Source organism: Giraffa tippelskirchi, chromosome 1 (genome assembly GCF_054371585.1).
Source record: "Giraffa tippelskirchi isolate mGirTip1 chromosome 1, T2T-mGirTip1v1.2.pri, whole genome shotgun sequence".
Lineage (NCBI taxonomy): Eukaryota > Metazoa > Chordata > Mammalia > Artiodactyla > Giraffidae > Giraffa > Giraffa tippelskirchi.
The window spans coordinates 51,584,784-51,603,586 of NC_137275.1; the positions used below are offsets into that span (position 1 = coordinate 51,584,784).

The 18,803-nt window shown below is 39.1% G+C and overlaps 1 protein-coding gene and 1 long non-coding RNA gene across 3 annotated transcripts in view; one reads left to right on the top strand and one right to left on the bottom strand.

The window, feature by feature from the left end:
* Positions 1-18,739, bottom strand: part of SLC30A9 (solute carrier family 30 member 9) — a 74,984-nt gene extending 56,245 nt beyond the window's left edge. For both annotated transcript variants that reach the window (XM_081524341.1, XM_081524282.1), the window contains exons 1-2: positions 18,505-18,739; positions 5,713-5,865 (exon numbers count right to left, since the gene is read on the bottom strand). In XM_081524341.1, coding sequence (XP_081380467.1) covers positions 5,713-5,865; positions 18,505-18,616 — 265 coding nt within the window. In that variant the 5' untranslated portion in view covers positions 18,617-18,739. The remainder of the gene's footprint in view (positions 1-5,712; positions 5,866-18,504) is intronic.
* On the top strand, positions 7,649-18,732 carry LOC145519737 (uncharacterized). Its single transcript, XR_014063877.1, has 2 exons — positions 7,649-7,863; positions 16,735-18,732. It is a non-coding gene; the product is annotated as an uncharacterized LOC145519737 (long non-coding RNA).
* Positions 18,740-18,803: the final 64 nt, after the last annotated feature.

Below are 18,803 nucleotides of genomic sequence, written 5' to 3' on the forward strand. Positions count from 1 at the left end.
GATAGCATTATAACATGTTTTACCTTTAATTACATTTTTCTACGATCTGTTTCTTCTCCCATTTCCATGTCCTAAATAAATATGCTTACTTCTGGAGCTCAGGGACTCATGACACTCTCCACTCCTCCACCTTCTAATATCAGACTCTCAGTGTTCACTCCAGCAGTTCTCCAACACCACAAGCAAAAGAGAAGAAACTCTCTAACACTGGATAATAAGCCCAGAGAGTGGATGTGGCTTAGGGAAAAGGATGAAAAACAGGCATGATAAACTGTCTTGCAGTATCTCACTGTGCACTGTTCACTGAACCCAGGGTAGGTAAGGTGAGAGCTAGGAGGCTGGAAGAAAACTAGTAGAGCCATACAAACTGCAGACATGCTTATTCTCTCAGGGCTGGCACAGCGGCCGCAGCAGCAGCCATGCTGTATTCTCTCCTCTCGAGGTTGACCCAGCAGACACAGCCGTGACACAGCCTCACCACCATAATGCAACCATAACGTAGCCCCAAGGGCTTTTTCAGGTGGAGCTTATATATACATGCATACAAAACAAAAGCATGGTAGCCCGTGGCCAAGTGGTTACCTTGTCACTTGCATGCACAGTGGTATAAGTGAGCTCAGCTGTTATATAATCATTATTTACAAAACATGGGGCAAGGGCTAGAGAGTGTGGGGGCGAGAGAGCCTGACCACCGCCATCTTGGCTAATTTGCTCTTTCCCTAGATAAATATAAACACAGGTTTCTCAAGGAATCTGTAAAATCTTTCCTGTGAAAGACATCCAACTAAAGGAAAGATGGTCTTGACATGTTTATTATTCTTCAAACACTTCTCCTAACACCATTCTCTCTTTGGCTTTTCTCCTACCTCTCCAGGCTGTTCCTCCTCAACTATTATTTGCAAGCTTCTCCTCTTCCACCTGTCCCTTACTCACTGGGGATTTCAGACTAGCTCTTATCTCCCCAATCTAAACTCTCTCCCTGTACTGTCTCAAACACACTCATGACTTCAGTTACCACCTGGGTACAGCTAAAAACTCCTAAATCTTTATCCCCAGGTTAGAACTCTATGCATTTACTCATTTACAAAATTTATTAAACCCCTACTATATGCAAACCACTACTCTAAGCACTTAAGTTCCTGCTATGATGAGGTCTGGAAACAAGGGGAAAAAATAAATAAAACAGATACTGAAAATATCAGTTAGTAATAAGTGATGTCCACACCGAGAATTAAAATTAGTGTAATATCAAGGACTGACTTGGTGTGCAGAGCTGACATGTCATGTAAGATGTAAACTACCAAAAGGGGTCAGCCAGATGAAGAAGGGCATCTTGGAAAGTTAAAGCAACTAGAACAAACACCCTGTAACAACAACAAGCTTGGTATTTTCTTATTTTCTAAGAACCAAAAGGAAAATGGTTTGACTGAAATATAACGAGAAAGTGAGAGTGGAGGCAAGGAGCCCAGAGAGGCTACTGCAGCAATCTAGCCGAAGAGATGATGTCTTACAGTAGAAAAGTAGTATAACCAACCGCCTACTAGTAGTCATCTGTTAAAATGCCCCAGAGGCACCTACAATTCAGATGTCCAAGACTGAACCCTCAACTTCTCATTAATATACATTCCAGCTTTGGTATTTCTACTTTTAGAAGTCAATGAAATCACCAACACAATAGCCCAGTCAAATCCAATAACCATGCATTGTCCTTTACTGACTCTCTCTTTCAGTCCACCAAATTCAATCGAGTCAATTATTCAGCTCCTAAATTTCTTGCATTCACCTACTCCTTAAGAAAATCATTGCCATTAACCTAGTCTAGAGCCTCATTTGTATCCGTTTTCAGTTTCCTTCCTTTGCAATCTGTTTTCCAGTCTGCATCTAGTTATCTTTCCAAAATCTTAAATATGATTAAGTACTTCCTCTACTCAAAATATTCCAATAGATTCCCACTGCTACAAAACAGTCCAAACTCCTGAACAAAACCCTGATCTGACTACCGTTTATCTCTTGAGTTTTACCGCTTTCAAAACTACCAACCCCACCATGAGGTGCTCTACTCACTAGTCTGGTCACAATGAACTACTTGCAGTGTTATCTTTTTTTTCCACCATTCATCACACCAATACCTACTTTCAGGTCACTAATTAGGTATCATTTCCTTATGGAAGCCTTCCCCAACCACTCAAGACCCAGGTGTCTCTCTAGCACATAGTATTTCTTCCACCATAGTACTTACTATACTTTTTTTGCTTAATTTTCTGTTTCAGTAATAAAAAATATAAACTCATTCTCATGTGCTGCCATATAAAAAGTGCTCAACAAATACTTCTTCAATAAATTAATGAAAAAAGACTTCTTTTTAATGCTGCACAGTGGACTACATATCTTGAAAAAATCTCTTTTCAAATGCAGTGCTAAGCTAGCAAAATGATCTGAAGAGGGCAAAAATGAAGGGAAAGCAGGATCCCTATAGAATAAGAGAGCACACCAAAGTCAGTTTTTTCCCTGATGATTTCTGCTGAAGCTTACACTCTTTGAGGTTCTATTTCTACAGTTATGCCAAGTGTCTAGCTTCGTTTCTGGGTATCTCCTGTTAAGACAATCCATCTCTAGCAGAATTCTCTAGAATTCTGGTAACAGGAGATAGCCAGAAACAAAGGTAGACACGGCATAATTGTGACCTAGAAAAAACACATGGGGCTTACCCTGATGGCTCAGTGGTAAAGAATCTGCCAGTCAATGTAGGAGATGCCTAGGGTTTGATCCCTGGGTTGGGAAGATCCCCTGGAGAAGGAAATGGCAACCCACTCCAGTATTCTTGCCTGGAAAATCCTATGAACAGAGGAGGCTGGCAGGCTACATTCCATGGGGTTGCAAAGAGTTGGACACAACTGAGCAATTACACAACAAGAAAAAACACAGAAAAGGAGTCAGCAAGGAAGCAAGCCTGCCCCAACTTTTGTGTTAAGTAGTGGAGAAGAAAAAACTCCCCTGAAAATCCTAGGGATAAGGCAGCTCACACAAATTTACAGTCTGAATTCATGCTGCTAAAGTGGTCCAAAAATCTTAAGCTGACGATTTAATTTAATGTGGTCCCAAGTTGTATCCCCAGCAGCTAAGAGAGGCAAATGCAAACTCTCTATGCAGGAACACATCCTCAATCAGAGACATCAAATAGTTCAAAGATATTAAACTACATGGAAAATGAACAATTCTCAGTTTAAAAACAGATCATCATGAATGAAAGCAGGAAATGGAGGAAAAAGGTAATATAGTAAAAACCAAAAGATTTCAGATAGCAGAATTTTCATAGAATATAAAATAGCTATGTTTAATGTCTAATAAAAGAAAAGTTTGAAAACACACAAGAGACCAACCAAGCAAGCTGAAAAATAAAAATACACAATTTCTAGAAATGAAAAATACAATCATTAAAATTAAAAACCCAACATGGTACCAACCAGCAGATTAGAGGCAACTACTAAGAGAGAATTAGTAAACTACGTAGATCTAAGAAAATAATCCAGGAGTCAGGCCAGAAAGATAAAGAAATACAAAGTATGTCAGAGAGGTTTAGAGACATGGAAAATTATGCAGTAAATATTTTAGATTTCTGAATAGAGTTCCAAAGGAGAACAGAGAATTGAGAAGTGGTAATACACACTGCAAGGGATGCATGCTAAGTCAGTTCATTTGTGTCAGACTGTTTGCAATCCTATGGACCATAGCCTTCCAGGCTCCTCTGTCCATAATATTCTCCAGGCAAGAATACTGGAGTGGGCTGCCATGCCCTCCTCCAGGGGATCTTCCTGACATACGAATGGAACCCAGGTCTCCTGTGGCTCTTGCACTGTAGACAAATTCTTTACTGCTGAGCCACTGGGAATGCCCAGGGACGGAGACAGAAAACTGCAGAATTCCAGAATTGTAGAAAAATGACAATTCTCAGATCCAGGAAGCCCAACAAATCTCAGGCAAGGTAATACCTTACTCACTTCATAGTAAAACTAAATTTTACACCAAAGAAAAGACTTTCAAAATAAAGTTAAATAAAAGCAAACAGAAAAGACACGAAAACAAAGGCATGATATCTGACTTCTCAGCTGTTGTAACAGTGTCAGCCAAAAGACAATGGAATAAGATATGTATTAAATGTGCCTTTACCATGAAAGAGTCTCACCTAAAGAAATTTCTATAGGATGTATCGACACATCAGATAGAAAAGCAGAGACATTAAGAAAAGATGGTTAACAAAGATTTTAGATTAAAAATTTAAACAAATAATGAGATAAATTTTAGAGAAGGAAAAGAGAGTAGAACAGATACAAGATACTAGCCAACAAATAACATGTAAGTTCAGAGTGGGTGATCAGAGTGAACATTCTAAACTCTTTGTATTTTTCAGAAGGAAAGAAAACTTTTCAATTACCCTTAGGTTTAACACATACATAAAGCATATACCTCCCAAGTAAGTGTGTGAATGTTTGTGTATATAAGGGAAAGGGGATAATGGAATAAGAAAAATAAGATTTTATTAGGAGGCAAAAAAAAGCAATTAAAAACACACAAACACACATACAGGGAAGCACATGATATAATGGCAGAAATATGTCTAAATATATCAACGATTGTAGTAAATGTAATCAGACTAAACTTTCCGTTAAAAGACAAAGATTATCAAACTAGGACAAAAGAGCTTAAAGTCAAAGTACAGGAAAACTGGGAGACTGGAATTGACATATATATATTACTATATAGTATTACATATAATAGTACATTAGGGGAGGGGGGTCCAGGAAGGGGAACACATGTAAACCCATGGCTGATTCATGTCAATGTATGGCAAAAACTACTACAATATTGTAAAGTAATTAGACCCCAACTAAAATAAATAAATTTAAAAATAAATAAATAAATAAAATAAAATGATAAAAAAAATACTACATTAGATAACTAATGAGGATCTAAAACAATTTAAAAATTAAAGATTAATGAGCAAAACAGCTAACTGGTCATTAAAAAATGATTAACAGGGGACTTCCCTGGTGGTCAGTGGCTAAGACTCCAAGCTCCAGTGCAGGGGCTCAAGTTTGATCCCAGGTCAAAGAACTAGATCCACATGTTACAACTAAGAGTTTGCATGCAACAACTAAAAGACACATGCTGCAACTAGCAATCTCACATGCCACAACTAAGACCCAGCCCAGCCAAATAAACATTTAAAAAAAAAAGATGAATAACAAATACAAAGGAAGCAGAAAGAATATAATTAGATAAGAGTAGAAACTAATGAAATAGGAAACAAAAATACAATATAAAGATTGAAAGTAAAAAAATTATCACTTAGTAAAAATAATAAAATTGACAAAGCTCAGGCAAAATTAATCAAGTAAACAAACACCACTAGGAATGAAAAAAATAGTACATATGCTATTTTAAAACGTACATAAAGCATGTCATGAACTTTATATCAATAAATTAAAAATTAGTTGAAGTGGATAAATTCCTGGAAAAAAAATGGAACTTATCAAAATTGAGTCAAAAAGAAATAGAAAAATTAAAAGAAATTAAGTTAGCGCCTCATGAAAAACACACTAGTTCAGATGGTTTTACTTATAAGTTCTATCAAACATTCAAGGAACAATCTCATGCAAACTATTCCCATGTACAGGGGGAAACAAAAAACTATTTTAAAAGATTTATACATACCTGCTTCATCAAATGAAGGTACTTTTTCCATTTTCTGAGTTTGTGATCCCTGTCCTTCTTTCTGAACATTTGTGGAATACAACTTTACTTGATTCAGTGTACAACATGGAACACTGTTTGAAAAGCTTCCAAATGTCACTGAATTCTGCCATTCTAAAAGAAAAAAATTAAATTTCAAACAAACTAATAATAAGGATTTTTATACCCAATAAAACCTACCTATGATTAGAAAGAGAACAAAATAACAGTAAAATTTGCACTCTGTTAAATACCCAAATGCACAATGTTAAGCCACCCTTTCCATACAGGTGTTTCATCGGCCCTTAGGTATACAGCATCTATATTCTGTAAAGGAAACATAAAGATAATATTCCTTCTTTTCTCATTTGCAAATTTATATAGAAATTTTTTAAATTACATAAAGTCAAATAAAACATTTATATTATTCAGCTATTCTGAAAGGTCTCTGGCATATAAAAGGTACTCTTTATTTTGTATGTTCGTTGCATGCTAAAAGAAAATGGCATAATATACCTTTCAGAATAAGAACTCTGAAAGGAGAAAGGTCATGAGGGCTTTCTACTCAAAATTACATTGCATCTTCCTTGTGCTAGCTGAAATTCAGTCCTCTTCCATTTCACAATCAATATGTGAATTATATTAATCAGTCATTCACACTGTCACTGATTTTTTAAAATCAGATAAACAAATCAACATTTGGTGAGATTTCTCAGTATATGGGAATTCTAATCGAGGGAAGAATAGAAGTCTAACTACAAAGCACTTTAGCTGCTACATCTGGGTTGATTGTGGGCTTTAGAGGGCTGAAATAGAAAAATGTAGTCCACATTTGCATCAAAGTGGTAGAAAAGTAAATCTGTCTATACTCTTGTGTGACCCTGTCTCCCTGTTATTTTTTATGCTGAGAACTGAAACTTGAAAACCTTGTTTAGGTACAATTTATACATTTTCTAAAATTAGGTAAAATAGTGAAATTATATCATTAGAAACAGTCAAGTTAAGCATTTAAGAGTTGAAACTTTTCTAACTGCTTAATAATGATCTTCCCAAAACGTTAATTCATGTATTTGCATGTGTAGATTGCCTTCTGAAATCAAAGAAAATAAATATTTTTTTAATGGCTCAGAGAATTCATCAGGAACATCAATTACTGTGAATACCGAAGGTAACCTGAAAAGCATGAGGGACATAAGGCAGCCTTAAGTATTCACTCAAATTTCAGGCTTAGAACTTGTTTTCTTGAAAAACTTCCTGATGCCAACTTAAATCTTTCATTTGGCAAATATTTGTCGAAGGCCCAGTATGGGTTTTTTTTGGTCATTTGCCGCTACTTCTTAAAGGCTGAGTAAAGCAAATATAATAATGTATCTTCTTACATATTAAAATATGTAACCTACTAGCAAAATTAGTGAAGCAAAGGCTAAAGCAAACTCTCCCTGGAAAACCACCCTCCAGGAAAGCATTTTCTTCACCCTTGCCAGCCCTGTTCAAAGTATCTTTTGTGATTATTACCAAAAAAAAACAGTATAGCACTAACATTTTTTTAACCCACTGATGAAACACTTCTATAGAGATTGTGCTAAGGTGTTTAAAGAGGGACTAACTACTACAGTCTAAAAGTCTTGCCTCAGAAGGTAACAATATATTCGTAATTTGATCCTCAATCTTGTTCAAAGTTCTCCTGAATTTTAAAAATATTTTATTACAGAAAATTTTAAATATATACAAAGGTAGAAAGAACAGTACAATAAACATACATGCACTTATTACCTAGCTTCAACAATTATCAACTCATGGTCAACTTTGTTGTATCTCTACCTCACCAGTATCTCATCTACATATTAATTTGATGCAAATCTCAGACATAAAATAATTTCATTCATAAACATTTTGGTATGCATTCTAAAAGATAAGAACTTTTTATTTTTTTATTTTTTTTAATTTTAACATTTTATTTAACCCAATCTATCTAAAATATCATTTCAACGTGTCATCTGTATAAAGACTGTTGATGACATTTTAGGTTTTTTTTTTCATATTAAGTCTTTAAAAGCCAATGTGTATTCTACACTTACACCACATCTCAAATTAGACTGCTTCTGCTGCTGCTGCTGCTAAGTCGCTTCAGTCGTGTCTGACTCTGTGCGACCCCATACATGGCAACCCACCAGGCTCCGCCGTCCCTGGGATTCTCTAGCCAAGAATACTGGAGTGGATTGCCATAAAAGATAAGAACTTTTTAAAACATAGCTATACCACCACTGCAAGTAAAAAAAAAAAAAAAGCTTAATATCCGGAAAATAGCCTCAATTTTCAATAGTCTCAATTTCCTCAATTTCCAGTGCTGTAATTTTTATATGTCTGTGAACAGATCCTAATTCAGTCCACAAACCATAACTGAGTGCAATTGTGTGGTAGTTTCAGCACTCTTTGGCATTGCCTTTCTGTGGGATTGGAATGAAAACTGACCTTTTCCAGTCCTGTGGCCACTGCTGAGTTTTCCAAATTTGCTGACATATTGAGTGCAGCACTTTTCATGGCATCATCTTTTAGGATTTCAACTAGCTCAACTGGAATTCTATCACCTCCACTAGTTTTGTTCGTAGTAACGCTTCCTAAGGCCCACTTGACTTTGTAATCCAGGATGTCTGGCTCTAGGTGAGTGATCAAACCATCGTGGTTACCTGGGTCATGAAGATCTTTTTTGTACAGTTCTGTGTATTCTTGCCACCTCTTCTTAGTATCTTCTGCTTCTGTTAGGTCCACACCTTTTCTGTCCTTTATTGAGCCCATCTTTGCATGAAATGTTCCCTTGGTATCTCTAATTTTCTTGAAGAGATCTCTAATCTTTCCCATTCTATTGTTTTCCTCTATTTCTTTGCATTGATCACTGAGGAAGGCTTTCTTATCTCTCCTTGCTATTCTTTGGAACTCCGCATTCAAATGGGTATATCCTTCCTTTTCTTCTTTGCTTTTTGCTTCTCTTCTTTTCCCAGCTATTTGTAAGGCCTCCTCAGACAGCCATTTTGCTTTGCATTTTTTTTTCTTGGGGATGGTCTTGATCCCTGTCTCCTGTAAAATGTCACAAACCTCTGCTCATAGTTCATCAGGCACTCTATCAGATCTAATCCCTTAAATCTATTTCTCACTTCCACTGTATAATCATAAGGGATGTGATTTAGGTCATACCTGAATGGTTTAGTGGTTTTCCCTACTTTCTTCAATTTAAGTCTGAATTTGGCGAAAAGAATGCTCAAACTACCGCACAATTGGACTCATCTCACACACTAGTAAAGTAATGCTCAAAATTCTCCAAGCCAGGCTTCAGCAATACATGAACTGTGAACTTCCAGATGTTCAAGCTGGTTTTAGAAAAGGCAGAGGAACCAGAGATCAAATTGCCAACATCTGCTGGATCATCAAAAAAGCAAGAGTTCCAGAAAAACATCTATTTCTGCTTTACTGACTATGCCAAAGCCTTTGACTGTGTGGATCACAATAAACTGTGGAAAATTCTGAAAGAGATGGGAATACCAGACTACCTGACCTGCCTCTTGAGAAATCTGTATGCAGGTCAGGAAGCAACAGTTAGAACTGGACATGGAACAGACTGGTTCCAAATAGGAAAAGGAGTATGTCAAGGCTGTATATTGCCACCCTGCTTATTTAACTTATATGCAGAGTACATCATGAGAAACGCTGGGCTGGATGAAGCACAAGCTGGAATCAACACTGCCGGGAGAAACATCAATAACTTCAGATATGCAGATGACATCACCCTAATGGCAGAAAATGAAGAAGAACTACAGAGCCTCTTGATGAAAGTAAAAGAGGAGAGTGAAAAAGTTGGTTTAAAGCTCAACATTCAGAAAACTAAGATCATGGCATCTGGTCCCATCACTTCATGGCAAACAGATGGGGAAACAGTGGAAACAGTGGCTGACTTTATTTTTTGCGGCTCCAAAATCACTGCAGATAGTGACTGCAGCCATGAAATTAAAAGACACTCCTTGGTAGGAAAGTTATGACCAACCTAGATAGCATATTAAAAAGCAGAGACATTACTTTGCCAACAAAGGTCCATCTAGTCAAGGCTATGGTTTCTCCAGTAGTCATGTATGGATGTGAGAGTTGGACTAGAAAGAAAGCTGAGCATCAAAGAATTGATACTTTTGAACTGTGGTGTTGGAGAAGACTCTTTTTTTTGTAATAAATTTATTTATTTTAGTTGGGGGCTAATTACTTTACAATATTGTAATAGTTTTTGCCATACACTGACATGAATCAGCCATGAGTTTACATGTGTTCCCCTTCCTGGACCCCCCACCCACCTCCCTCCCCATCCCATCCCTCTGGGTCATCCCATTGCCCCGGCCCAGAGCCTTTGTCTCATGCATCGAACATGGAATGGTGTTCTGTTTCACATATGATAATATACATGTTTCAATGCTATTCTCCCAGAACATCCCACCCTCACCTTCTCCCTCAGAGTCCATAGAATTGTTCTATGCATCTGTGTCTCTTATTCTGTCTCGCATATAGGGTTATCGTTACCATCTTTCAAATTCCATATATATGCATTAGTATACTGTATTGTTGTTTTTCTTTCTGGCTTACTTCACTCTGTATAATGGGCTCCAGTTTCATCCATCTCAGTAGAACCGATTCAAATGTATTTTTTTTAATGGCTGAGTAATATTCCATTGTGTATATGTACCACAGCTTCCTTATCCATTCGTCTGCTGACGGACATCTAGGTTGCTTCCATGTCCTGGCTATTGTAAACAGTGCTGCGATGAACATTGGGGTATGGAGAAGACTCTTGAGAGTCCCTTGGACTGCAAGGAGATCCAACCAGTCCATCCTAGAGGAGATCAGTCCTGGGTGTTCATTGGAAGGACTGATGTTGAAGCTGAAACTCCAATACTTTGGCCACCTGATGTGAAGAGCTGACTCATTTGAAAAGACCCTGATGCTGGGAAGATTGAAGGCAGGAAGAGAGGGGACGACAGAGGATGAGATGGTTGGATGGCATCACCAACTAAATGGACACGAGTTTGGGTAAACTCTGGGAGTTGGTGATGGACAGGGAGGCCTGGCGTGCTGTGGTCCATGGGGTCACAAACAGTCGGACGTGACTGAGCGACTGAACTGAACCATAACTGAGTTTTTTTTTTAATATTTATTTATTTGGCTGTGTCGGGCCTTAGTTGCATCACACAGGATCTTTCACTGCCACACATGGGCTCTCTAGTTGGGCACACGGCTCCAGAGCTCACCGGCTTACTGGCTCCACGGCATGGGGATCTTAGTTTCATCAGGGATCAGACCCTCACTCTCGATAGTGAAAGTGAATAATCCTAGCCTCTGGACCACCAGGCAATTCCCAACTCCTGTGTCCTTGTGATACTACCCTAGTAATCTTGTTAGCTTCCTTGCTCACTGTTTCAAAAAGTTACTAAATGTTAACTTTAGAAGAATTTCAGATATCAGCAACTTTGAAAGTAAATATTCAGCATGAATACAAGACTGAAACTGCAAGGAAACTGCAGAATATACAGGACAACATTTGACTCAATAAAATACACAGAATACCTAAAACAAGCAGTAGAAACTCAACTGTTTGTTGAATAAATTACTGAATTTGTTAATTAATTCTGGGAGGCAAAAAGATAGTAAAAAAAAAATATTACCCATCATTTATACCCTCTCTTCAAGGTGACTTCTAAAATAAGCTATGTTAAGCTACAGATTAGCCTTTAGTTCGGTGCTCACTACTCTATGGCCTTGGACAAGGAACTTCTCACTGCTGTATATACAAGGGCTGTTTTTTCAAGACTGCAGAGCTAGGTATCTTATCAGTCTAACCCCAACAATCACTTTTCTCTGCTTTTATTTTACTGTTACTATCTCTGCAGCTCCTAATGACATTGCTACTGATCACCCCTTGTCCTCTCCAATCTTGTTTGTCACCTACCACTTACTCTGGCTTTTGGAGGAAATTTGGCCTTCTTTTTCAGACTACTGCTGCTGCTGAGTCGCGTCAGTCGTGTCCGACTCTATGCGACCCCATAGACGGCAGCCCACCAGGCTCCTCCATCCCTGGGATTCTCCAGACAATAATACTGGAGTGGGTTGCCATTTCCTCCTCCAGTGCATGAAAGTGAAAAGTGAAAGTGAAGTTGCTCAGTCATGTCCGACTCTTCAAGACCACATGGGCTGCAGCCTTCCAGGCTCCTCCGTCCATGGGGTTTCCCAGGCAAGAGTACTGGAGTGGGGTGCCATTGCCTTCTCCGCAGACCACAACAATACACAGAACTCTCTTTCTGCCAGGCAAATTGACAATTCTGTCTACTACGTATGTTGCTTATGCAATAACTGCAATAACAATAACTAAAAAACAAACAAAAAGATTTCTTAACGGTTTGAAATGTTTTACTTTAGGCTAATTTCAGGACAAGAGACAAACATGTACCTAAGCCTTTCAGAGATCAGTCTCTATACTTGAGACCACTGCAGATGGATGGACCTAGACATTATCATACTGAGTAAAGTAAGTCAAACAGAGAAAGACAAATATCATATTACTTACGTGTGGCATCTAAAAAGATGACGAAAATAAACTTATTTACAAAGCAGAAACAGACTCACAGATATAGAAAACAAACCTGTAGTTAGAAAGTCACTCAGTCATGTCCAACTCTTTGTGACCCCATGAACTATACAGTCGATGGAATTCTCCAGGCCAGAATACTGGAGCGGGTAGCCTTTCCCTTCTCCAGGTTATCGTCGCAACCCAGGGATCGAACCCAGGTCTCCTGCAGGTGGATTCTTTACCAGTTGAGCCACAAGGGAAGCTCTTGTTACCAAAGGAGAGGTAAATTAGGACCTTGGGATTAACATACACACCTGGTGGCTCAGACAGTAAAGAATCTGCCTGCAAAGCAGGAGACCCACCCAGGTTCGATCCCTGGGTCAGGGAGATCCCCTGGAAATGGTAACCCACTCCAGTATTCCTGCATGGAGATTCCCTTGGACAGAGGAGCCTGGCGGGCTACAGTCCATGGGGTCATAAACAGTCGGACACAACTGAGCAACAAACTTTTTATACATAAAATAGATAAACAAGGACTTACCATATAGGACAGGGAGCTATATTCAATAACTTGTAATAACATACAATGGAAAAGAATCTGATAATATGTGTGTGTGTATAACTGAACCATGATGTTGCATTTTTTTAAAAAAGCAAAATACAGGTTGATTTCAACTATTAAATGTGACTGGTAAAATATCTGGATTATGCATAATTTTTACTCTGTATCTTAATACTTTTCTGTATTTTCCCTAATGCCTAAAATTTTAAATTAAAAATATATCCTTTGTTAAATTATTTCTAACATTATTTCTGCTAATAGGAGCATAATGACTGTCTCTAGTTTACTTTTATACTTTCAGCGAGCAAAAAAAATGCAGGAAAATCCCTTTCAGGCCTAATCATCATGCAAGCAAAAGGACTGCCTGGTGACTTACACCAGGCAGCTCAATGTTCAGGACTACCGCTGATGTGATTTTTCACCAGAACAGACTAAGCAACCAGGAATCCTTTTTTTTTTTTTTTGGAGTATGTAAAGAATATGCAACTTTCTGTACTGCATCTTGGCATACAACTCTACTTCCTTGCTTAATTCTTAATATTTTCTTAGAAAAGGAGGGGAAAATATTTAATATAGTAAGGATTTACTATGTTCTACTGTCCTAAATGCTCTGCCTATATTATCACGCTATAATTTATATCCCAAAGTATGCCTCAAAATCATCTGCATCTCTCCATCTCCACTGCCTTTTCATACTATTCATGGGGTTCTCAGAATATTCATTGGAAGGGCTGATGCTAAAGCTGAAACTCCAATACTTTGGCCACCTGATGTGAAGAACTGACTCACTGGAAAAGACCCTGATGCTGGGAAAGATTGAAGGCAGAAGGAGAAGGGGATGACAGAGGATGAGATGGTTGGATGGCATCACTGACTCGATGAACATGAGTTTAAGCAAGTTCCAGGAGCTGGTGATGTACAGGAAAGCCTGGCATGCTGCAGTCCATGGGGTCCCAAAGAGTCGGACATGACGGAGCGACTGAACCAAACTCATCTCCATTGCTAAATACCACAGCCCAACTACAATCTTCTTTGTGTGGCTAACTCTAATAGCCCTCTACTGATCTCCTTATTTACACTTTCCCCATTCCAATCCATTCTCTACACAGTAGTCAGAATGATATTTTTAAAACATTTCCTTTTTTGGCCCCTTAAACCTAAGGCCCAAAAGGCTATGAAAGTGAAAGTTGCTCAGTCGTGTCTGACTCGTGCGACCTCATGGATTATAGTCCATGGACTTCTCCAGGCCAGAATACTACAGTGGGTAGCCTTTCCCTTCTCCAGGGGATCTTCCCAACCCAGGTCTCCAGCACTGCAGACGGATTCTTTACCAGCTGAGCCACCAGGGATGCCCAAGAATACTGGAGTAGGTAGCCGATCCCTTCTCCAGCGGATTTCCTGACCCAGGAATCGAACCGGGGTCTCCTTGATACCTCTCAAATCTCACTTCACACATCCCTCCCCTTCCAACCATACTCCAGCCACAGCATGTTTCTTTCTGCTCCTGAATACTACAAGTCTGGTCTTCAGGGTTTCTATTTGCTCTGCCTGGATTGCTCTTTGCCCCAGATCTTCACCTGGCTTGATCATTTTCATTTGTCATGACTTGGCTCAGTCACTACCTCCTTAGAAAAGCTGGTGTCCCAGGCCAGCATAACTAATAAAATGGCCCCTGCAGGCTTCTAGACTACCACTCCGCTTATTTCTTTTACAGTGTCTAGATATGTTTTCTCCTTCATTTCCAAAAAAAGTGGAAATTCTGTCTGTCTTGTTCAGTACAACGCAATCAGCAACTACAATGCCTGACAGCTCTTCCTGAATGATCCTTACAAAAACCCTATGCATGAAACATATAGATAGCATATTAAAAAGTGGAGACATTACTTTGCCAACAAAGGTCGTCTAGTCAAGGCTATGGTTTTTCCAGTGGTCATGTATGGATGTGAGAGTTGGATGGTGAAGAAAGCTGAGCGCCGAAGAATTGATGCTTCTGAACTGTGGTGTTGGAGAAGACTCTTGAGAATCCCTTGGACTGCAAGGAGATCCAACCAGTCCATCGTAAAGGAGATCAGTCCTGGGTGTTCACTGGAAAGACTGATGTTGAAGCTGAAACTCCAATACTTTGGCCACCTCATGCTTAGAGCTGATTCATTGGAAAAGACCCTGATGCTGGGAAAGATTGAGGGCAGGAGAAGGGGACGACAGAGGATGAGATAGATGGCTGGATGGCATCATCGACTCGATGGACATGGGTTTGGGTGGACTCAGGGAGTTGGTGATGGACAGGGAAGCCTGGCGTGCTGTGGTTCATGGGGTCGCATAGAGTCGGACACAACTGAGCAAATGAACTGAACTGAACCTCACTTTACAGGTAATCTTATCACTAACCTGAACTACACAGAATCCTGCTGTCACTCTGCCAAAATGGTCTTTTACAACTGTCAATGTTCCTGTTAGTTATTTAAGGGATTAAATCCCCACTCTACTTTTCATATGGTAGTACCAACAAGTTACAGACCGAAATTTAAAAATACAAAGGTTAATTTCTATCTTTTTATGTAAAAATTATGCTTTTATTAATCTTGGATTTCAGCAAAAGCCTGTATCTGTTGATTTGTAGTCTTTAAGAGAGTACCCCCCCACACCTTAAATCCTTGCCAACAAGGGAAGGTATAAATACATGAAAAATAGGTGAGACATATACATCAAGAGCATTTTCCCAAGTCACTAAATATTCTTCTAAATTGTATTTTTTTAATGGCTGCATCTATCACTAGCCCTTAATAAATATACCATAATATGGTATATTTATTATACCATATACTTTTCATAACTGTAATATACTCTTCATAACTGTAAATGTTACCTATTTATTACTATTAATAATAAACTTGTGTGCACACTTTAGTATGTATCTGGTTCTTTCTTGAAAGCAAATCCCTTTAAGTAGAACTGCTGGGTGAGAAGGCATAGACCTTTAAGGTTCTTTTTATTTCAAGGAATAACTGACTTCCAAAACACTGACCAACTAACTATATGTCCCAGTCAGTAGTAAGAGTTTCTGCTTTCCTGCACTCTCAATATGGAGTATCACTATGAAAAACTTAGCTAATATGAAAGCAATTAGTAGTAAATCCTTTAGATTTGCATTTCTATACTTATTAGTAAGTATGGAACATTTTTGCATTTTTATTGGTCACTTGAATGCCCTTATGAATGCATTCATCTCCTTTGCACATTTTTCTACTAGAATGTACTTTGGCTTGTAAAAATTCTTTATAAATTAGGAATACTAATTCTATAACTGCGCTGTCCAGTACAGTAGTTGCTGTTCACTGAGCACCTGAAATGTGGATAGTCTGAACTTGTGCTGTAAGTGTAAAATACACACTGGACTCCAGAAACAGTTCAAAAAGATAAAAGTAAAATATCGCAATAATTTTTATATTGATCATAATACTGAAATACTTTGAATATACTGGGTAAACTATATTAATAAAATTAATTTCACCTCTTTTTACTTTTTAAAATACAGCTATCAGACAAATGAAAATTACATACATGGTACACATTATATTTCTTTCAGACAGAACTGCCCTCGAATATTGTTTTCCTCTTTGCTTTTAAATGTTTACAGTGTTAATTTGACCCACCAGCATTTCTCATCTTGGAGCATGCATAAGAAGCAGTTTGGAGAAGGAAATGGCAACTCACTCCAGTGTTCTTGCCTGGAGAATCTCAGGGACAAGAGAGCCTGATGGGCTGCCATCTATGAGGTCGCGCAGAGTCGGACACGACTGAAGCAACTTAGCAGCAGCAGCAAGAAGCAGTTGTTTCCCTTAAGATTCTTCCTCTACTACTCTTTTTAAATTTACACAGGGGTTTTAGAAGCACAAACTAAACTTTATTCCTTGACAAAGTAAAAACATTTATTTTTAGAAATTTCTCCCCAAAAGTTCTTCCAATATTTCTTTCTTAGGTGCATCCAACTTAATTAGTACTTTTTCTAAATAACACTTTTGAAGTTTTACCACAATTACGGTTGCCCTTTTAAAAATTGTTTAAGCATTATTGAAACTAAATTTTCACCAACAAGGTTATTTTTCAATCTACTATTTTTGAGTATGAGAACACATTTTAAATTTTTGGTAATAAATACTGTAAACAACTTTGCAGTCATTCTGACTGGTGAGACAGGCGAGTCTTATCACAGAGGGATGAGACAAGGGCACATAAATTTCAACACAGAATAATGAATTACAAATTACACTATTTCACCTCCTTTTACCAACACTTAAAGGCAGTTTAGACTAAATTTAGGCTACAGTCCACTGGGTTGCAGAGTGGGACATGACTTAGCCATCGAACAACAACAAACAGCCACTCCCCCTAATTTAAGTGTAAAATGCTGAAACTGCTTGGTCAATAGAAGCAATCATGCTAGAAAGCTTAGCTGAAGATTTTGGAGTACAGTACAACTAGATGATTCATTTTGTTCACAAGAGAATTAGGTGTATTTCCCATTACAGGAAAACTCCACAGCTACACGTTTTTATCACTACCAAAAAGTCTCCAAAACAGCTCTGTTAAAATGAATGCTTCTGAAATTTTAAAAGCCAGTTTCTACATTTATTACAAATCAAAAATAGGACCATATTCTAAAATAACTGCACAGTAAAGGGCTCTTCTAAAGCTTATGTTACTTATAAACTTGAATGATTACAACTTCCAACTTTTATCGCAAAGTCACAAACATGCTACAAGATTTTTCAAACATAAAACTTTGGCGAAATGTTTCTTTAAATTCTCTTTTCACCCGCAAGAATCTGGGGGATTAGGTTAGCGGTGGATTTGATTCTGTCTCTCCCTCATTGTTCCTCTAGGCTTGCAAGTGACTATTGGTATGGCAAAAACGGAGGCAAGCCTGACTCAGACTTGCAAGTTCAATGTTATTTTGTAAAATGCCAATTGAAATTTGAGTCAGAAAAGATTGTGGGAAAAGAAGTATAAAAACAGTAAACATTTCTTCACCAAAACGAGTTTTCAACCGAACTGAGTTCATTCAATTAATTGCGGGACTCTCAGAGTCTCATATTAAATTTGTAAATGTTAAGCAGTAACTCCCACCTTCCTCTCAGAAAATTTAATAAAACAAGCTGGGCATATGAGAAAAGCAGCACGGTAAGAAAATCCACTGAGTCACAAGTGCTCAATAAAGGTAAGGCGGTGAGCTTAAAAGACCCTGGAACTTGGAGTCAGCAATTTCCTGACTGGGGGAGGAGGCGGGCGGTCACCGTCAGGCACTAAGATGCTCACGTAACGTTTCATCTGAAACGAAGTAGTCGGTTTCATGGATGCCACTGGGACCGCGAACTGCCCCCAAGTTCCCGCGGGGGCCGTGCTAGAACTGTACGCGAGACCAGATCAAGGAGGCCTGTAGGGGCCACCGCTGGGTGGGTAGCCTGAACTGCAAAGGCGGAGGCCCAAAAGGAAGGTACTTTGGCTGGGGAAGGGCAAGGCGGCGTACTGCCCGAGGCGAGGCACCCGGCTTCGAGCCCGGCCTTGTCTTCAAGCCCGGCTTCCGCGGAGTCAGTGGTCGGCGCGGGACACTCACCCTGGCGGTCGCTGGAGCCGCGGGCCGCCGCCCTGCAGCGCAGACGGAGCCGGCACAGGGAAGACCAGCTACATCTGTGGGCCGCAGCGGCGGCGGCCAAGCCCGGTAACATCCTGGCGGGGCAAAGGCCCGCACTCGGACACCGCCTGCTGCCTTCGCGCCGCCGCCGCCACCAACTGACTCCATAGACCGGACACTACCGAACACCGACGCCTGCGCCGCCTCAGGCGGCTTCAGCGAACCCGGAAATGGTAACATCATTTAGAGACCTGGCTGCGGAGGCAGCGGAAGTGGCTTGC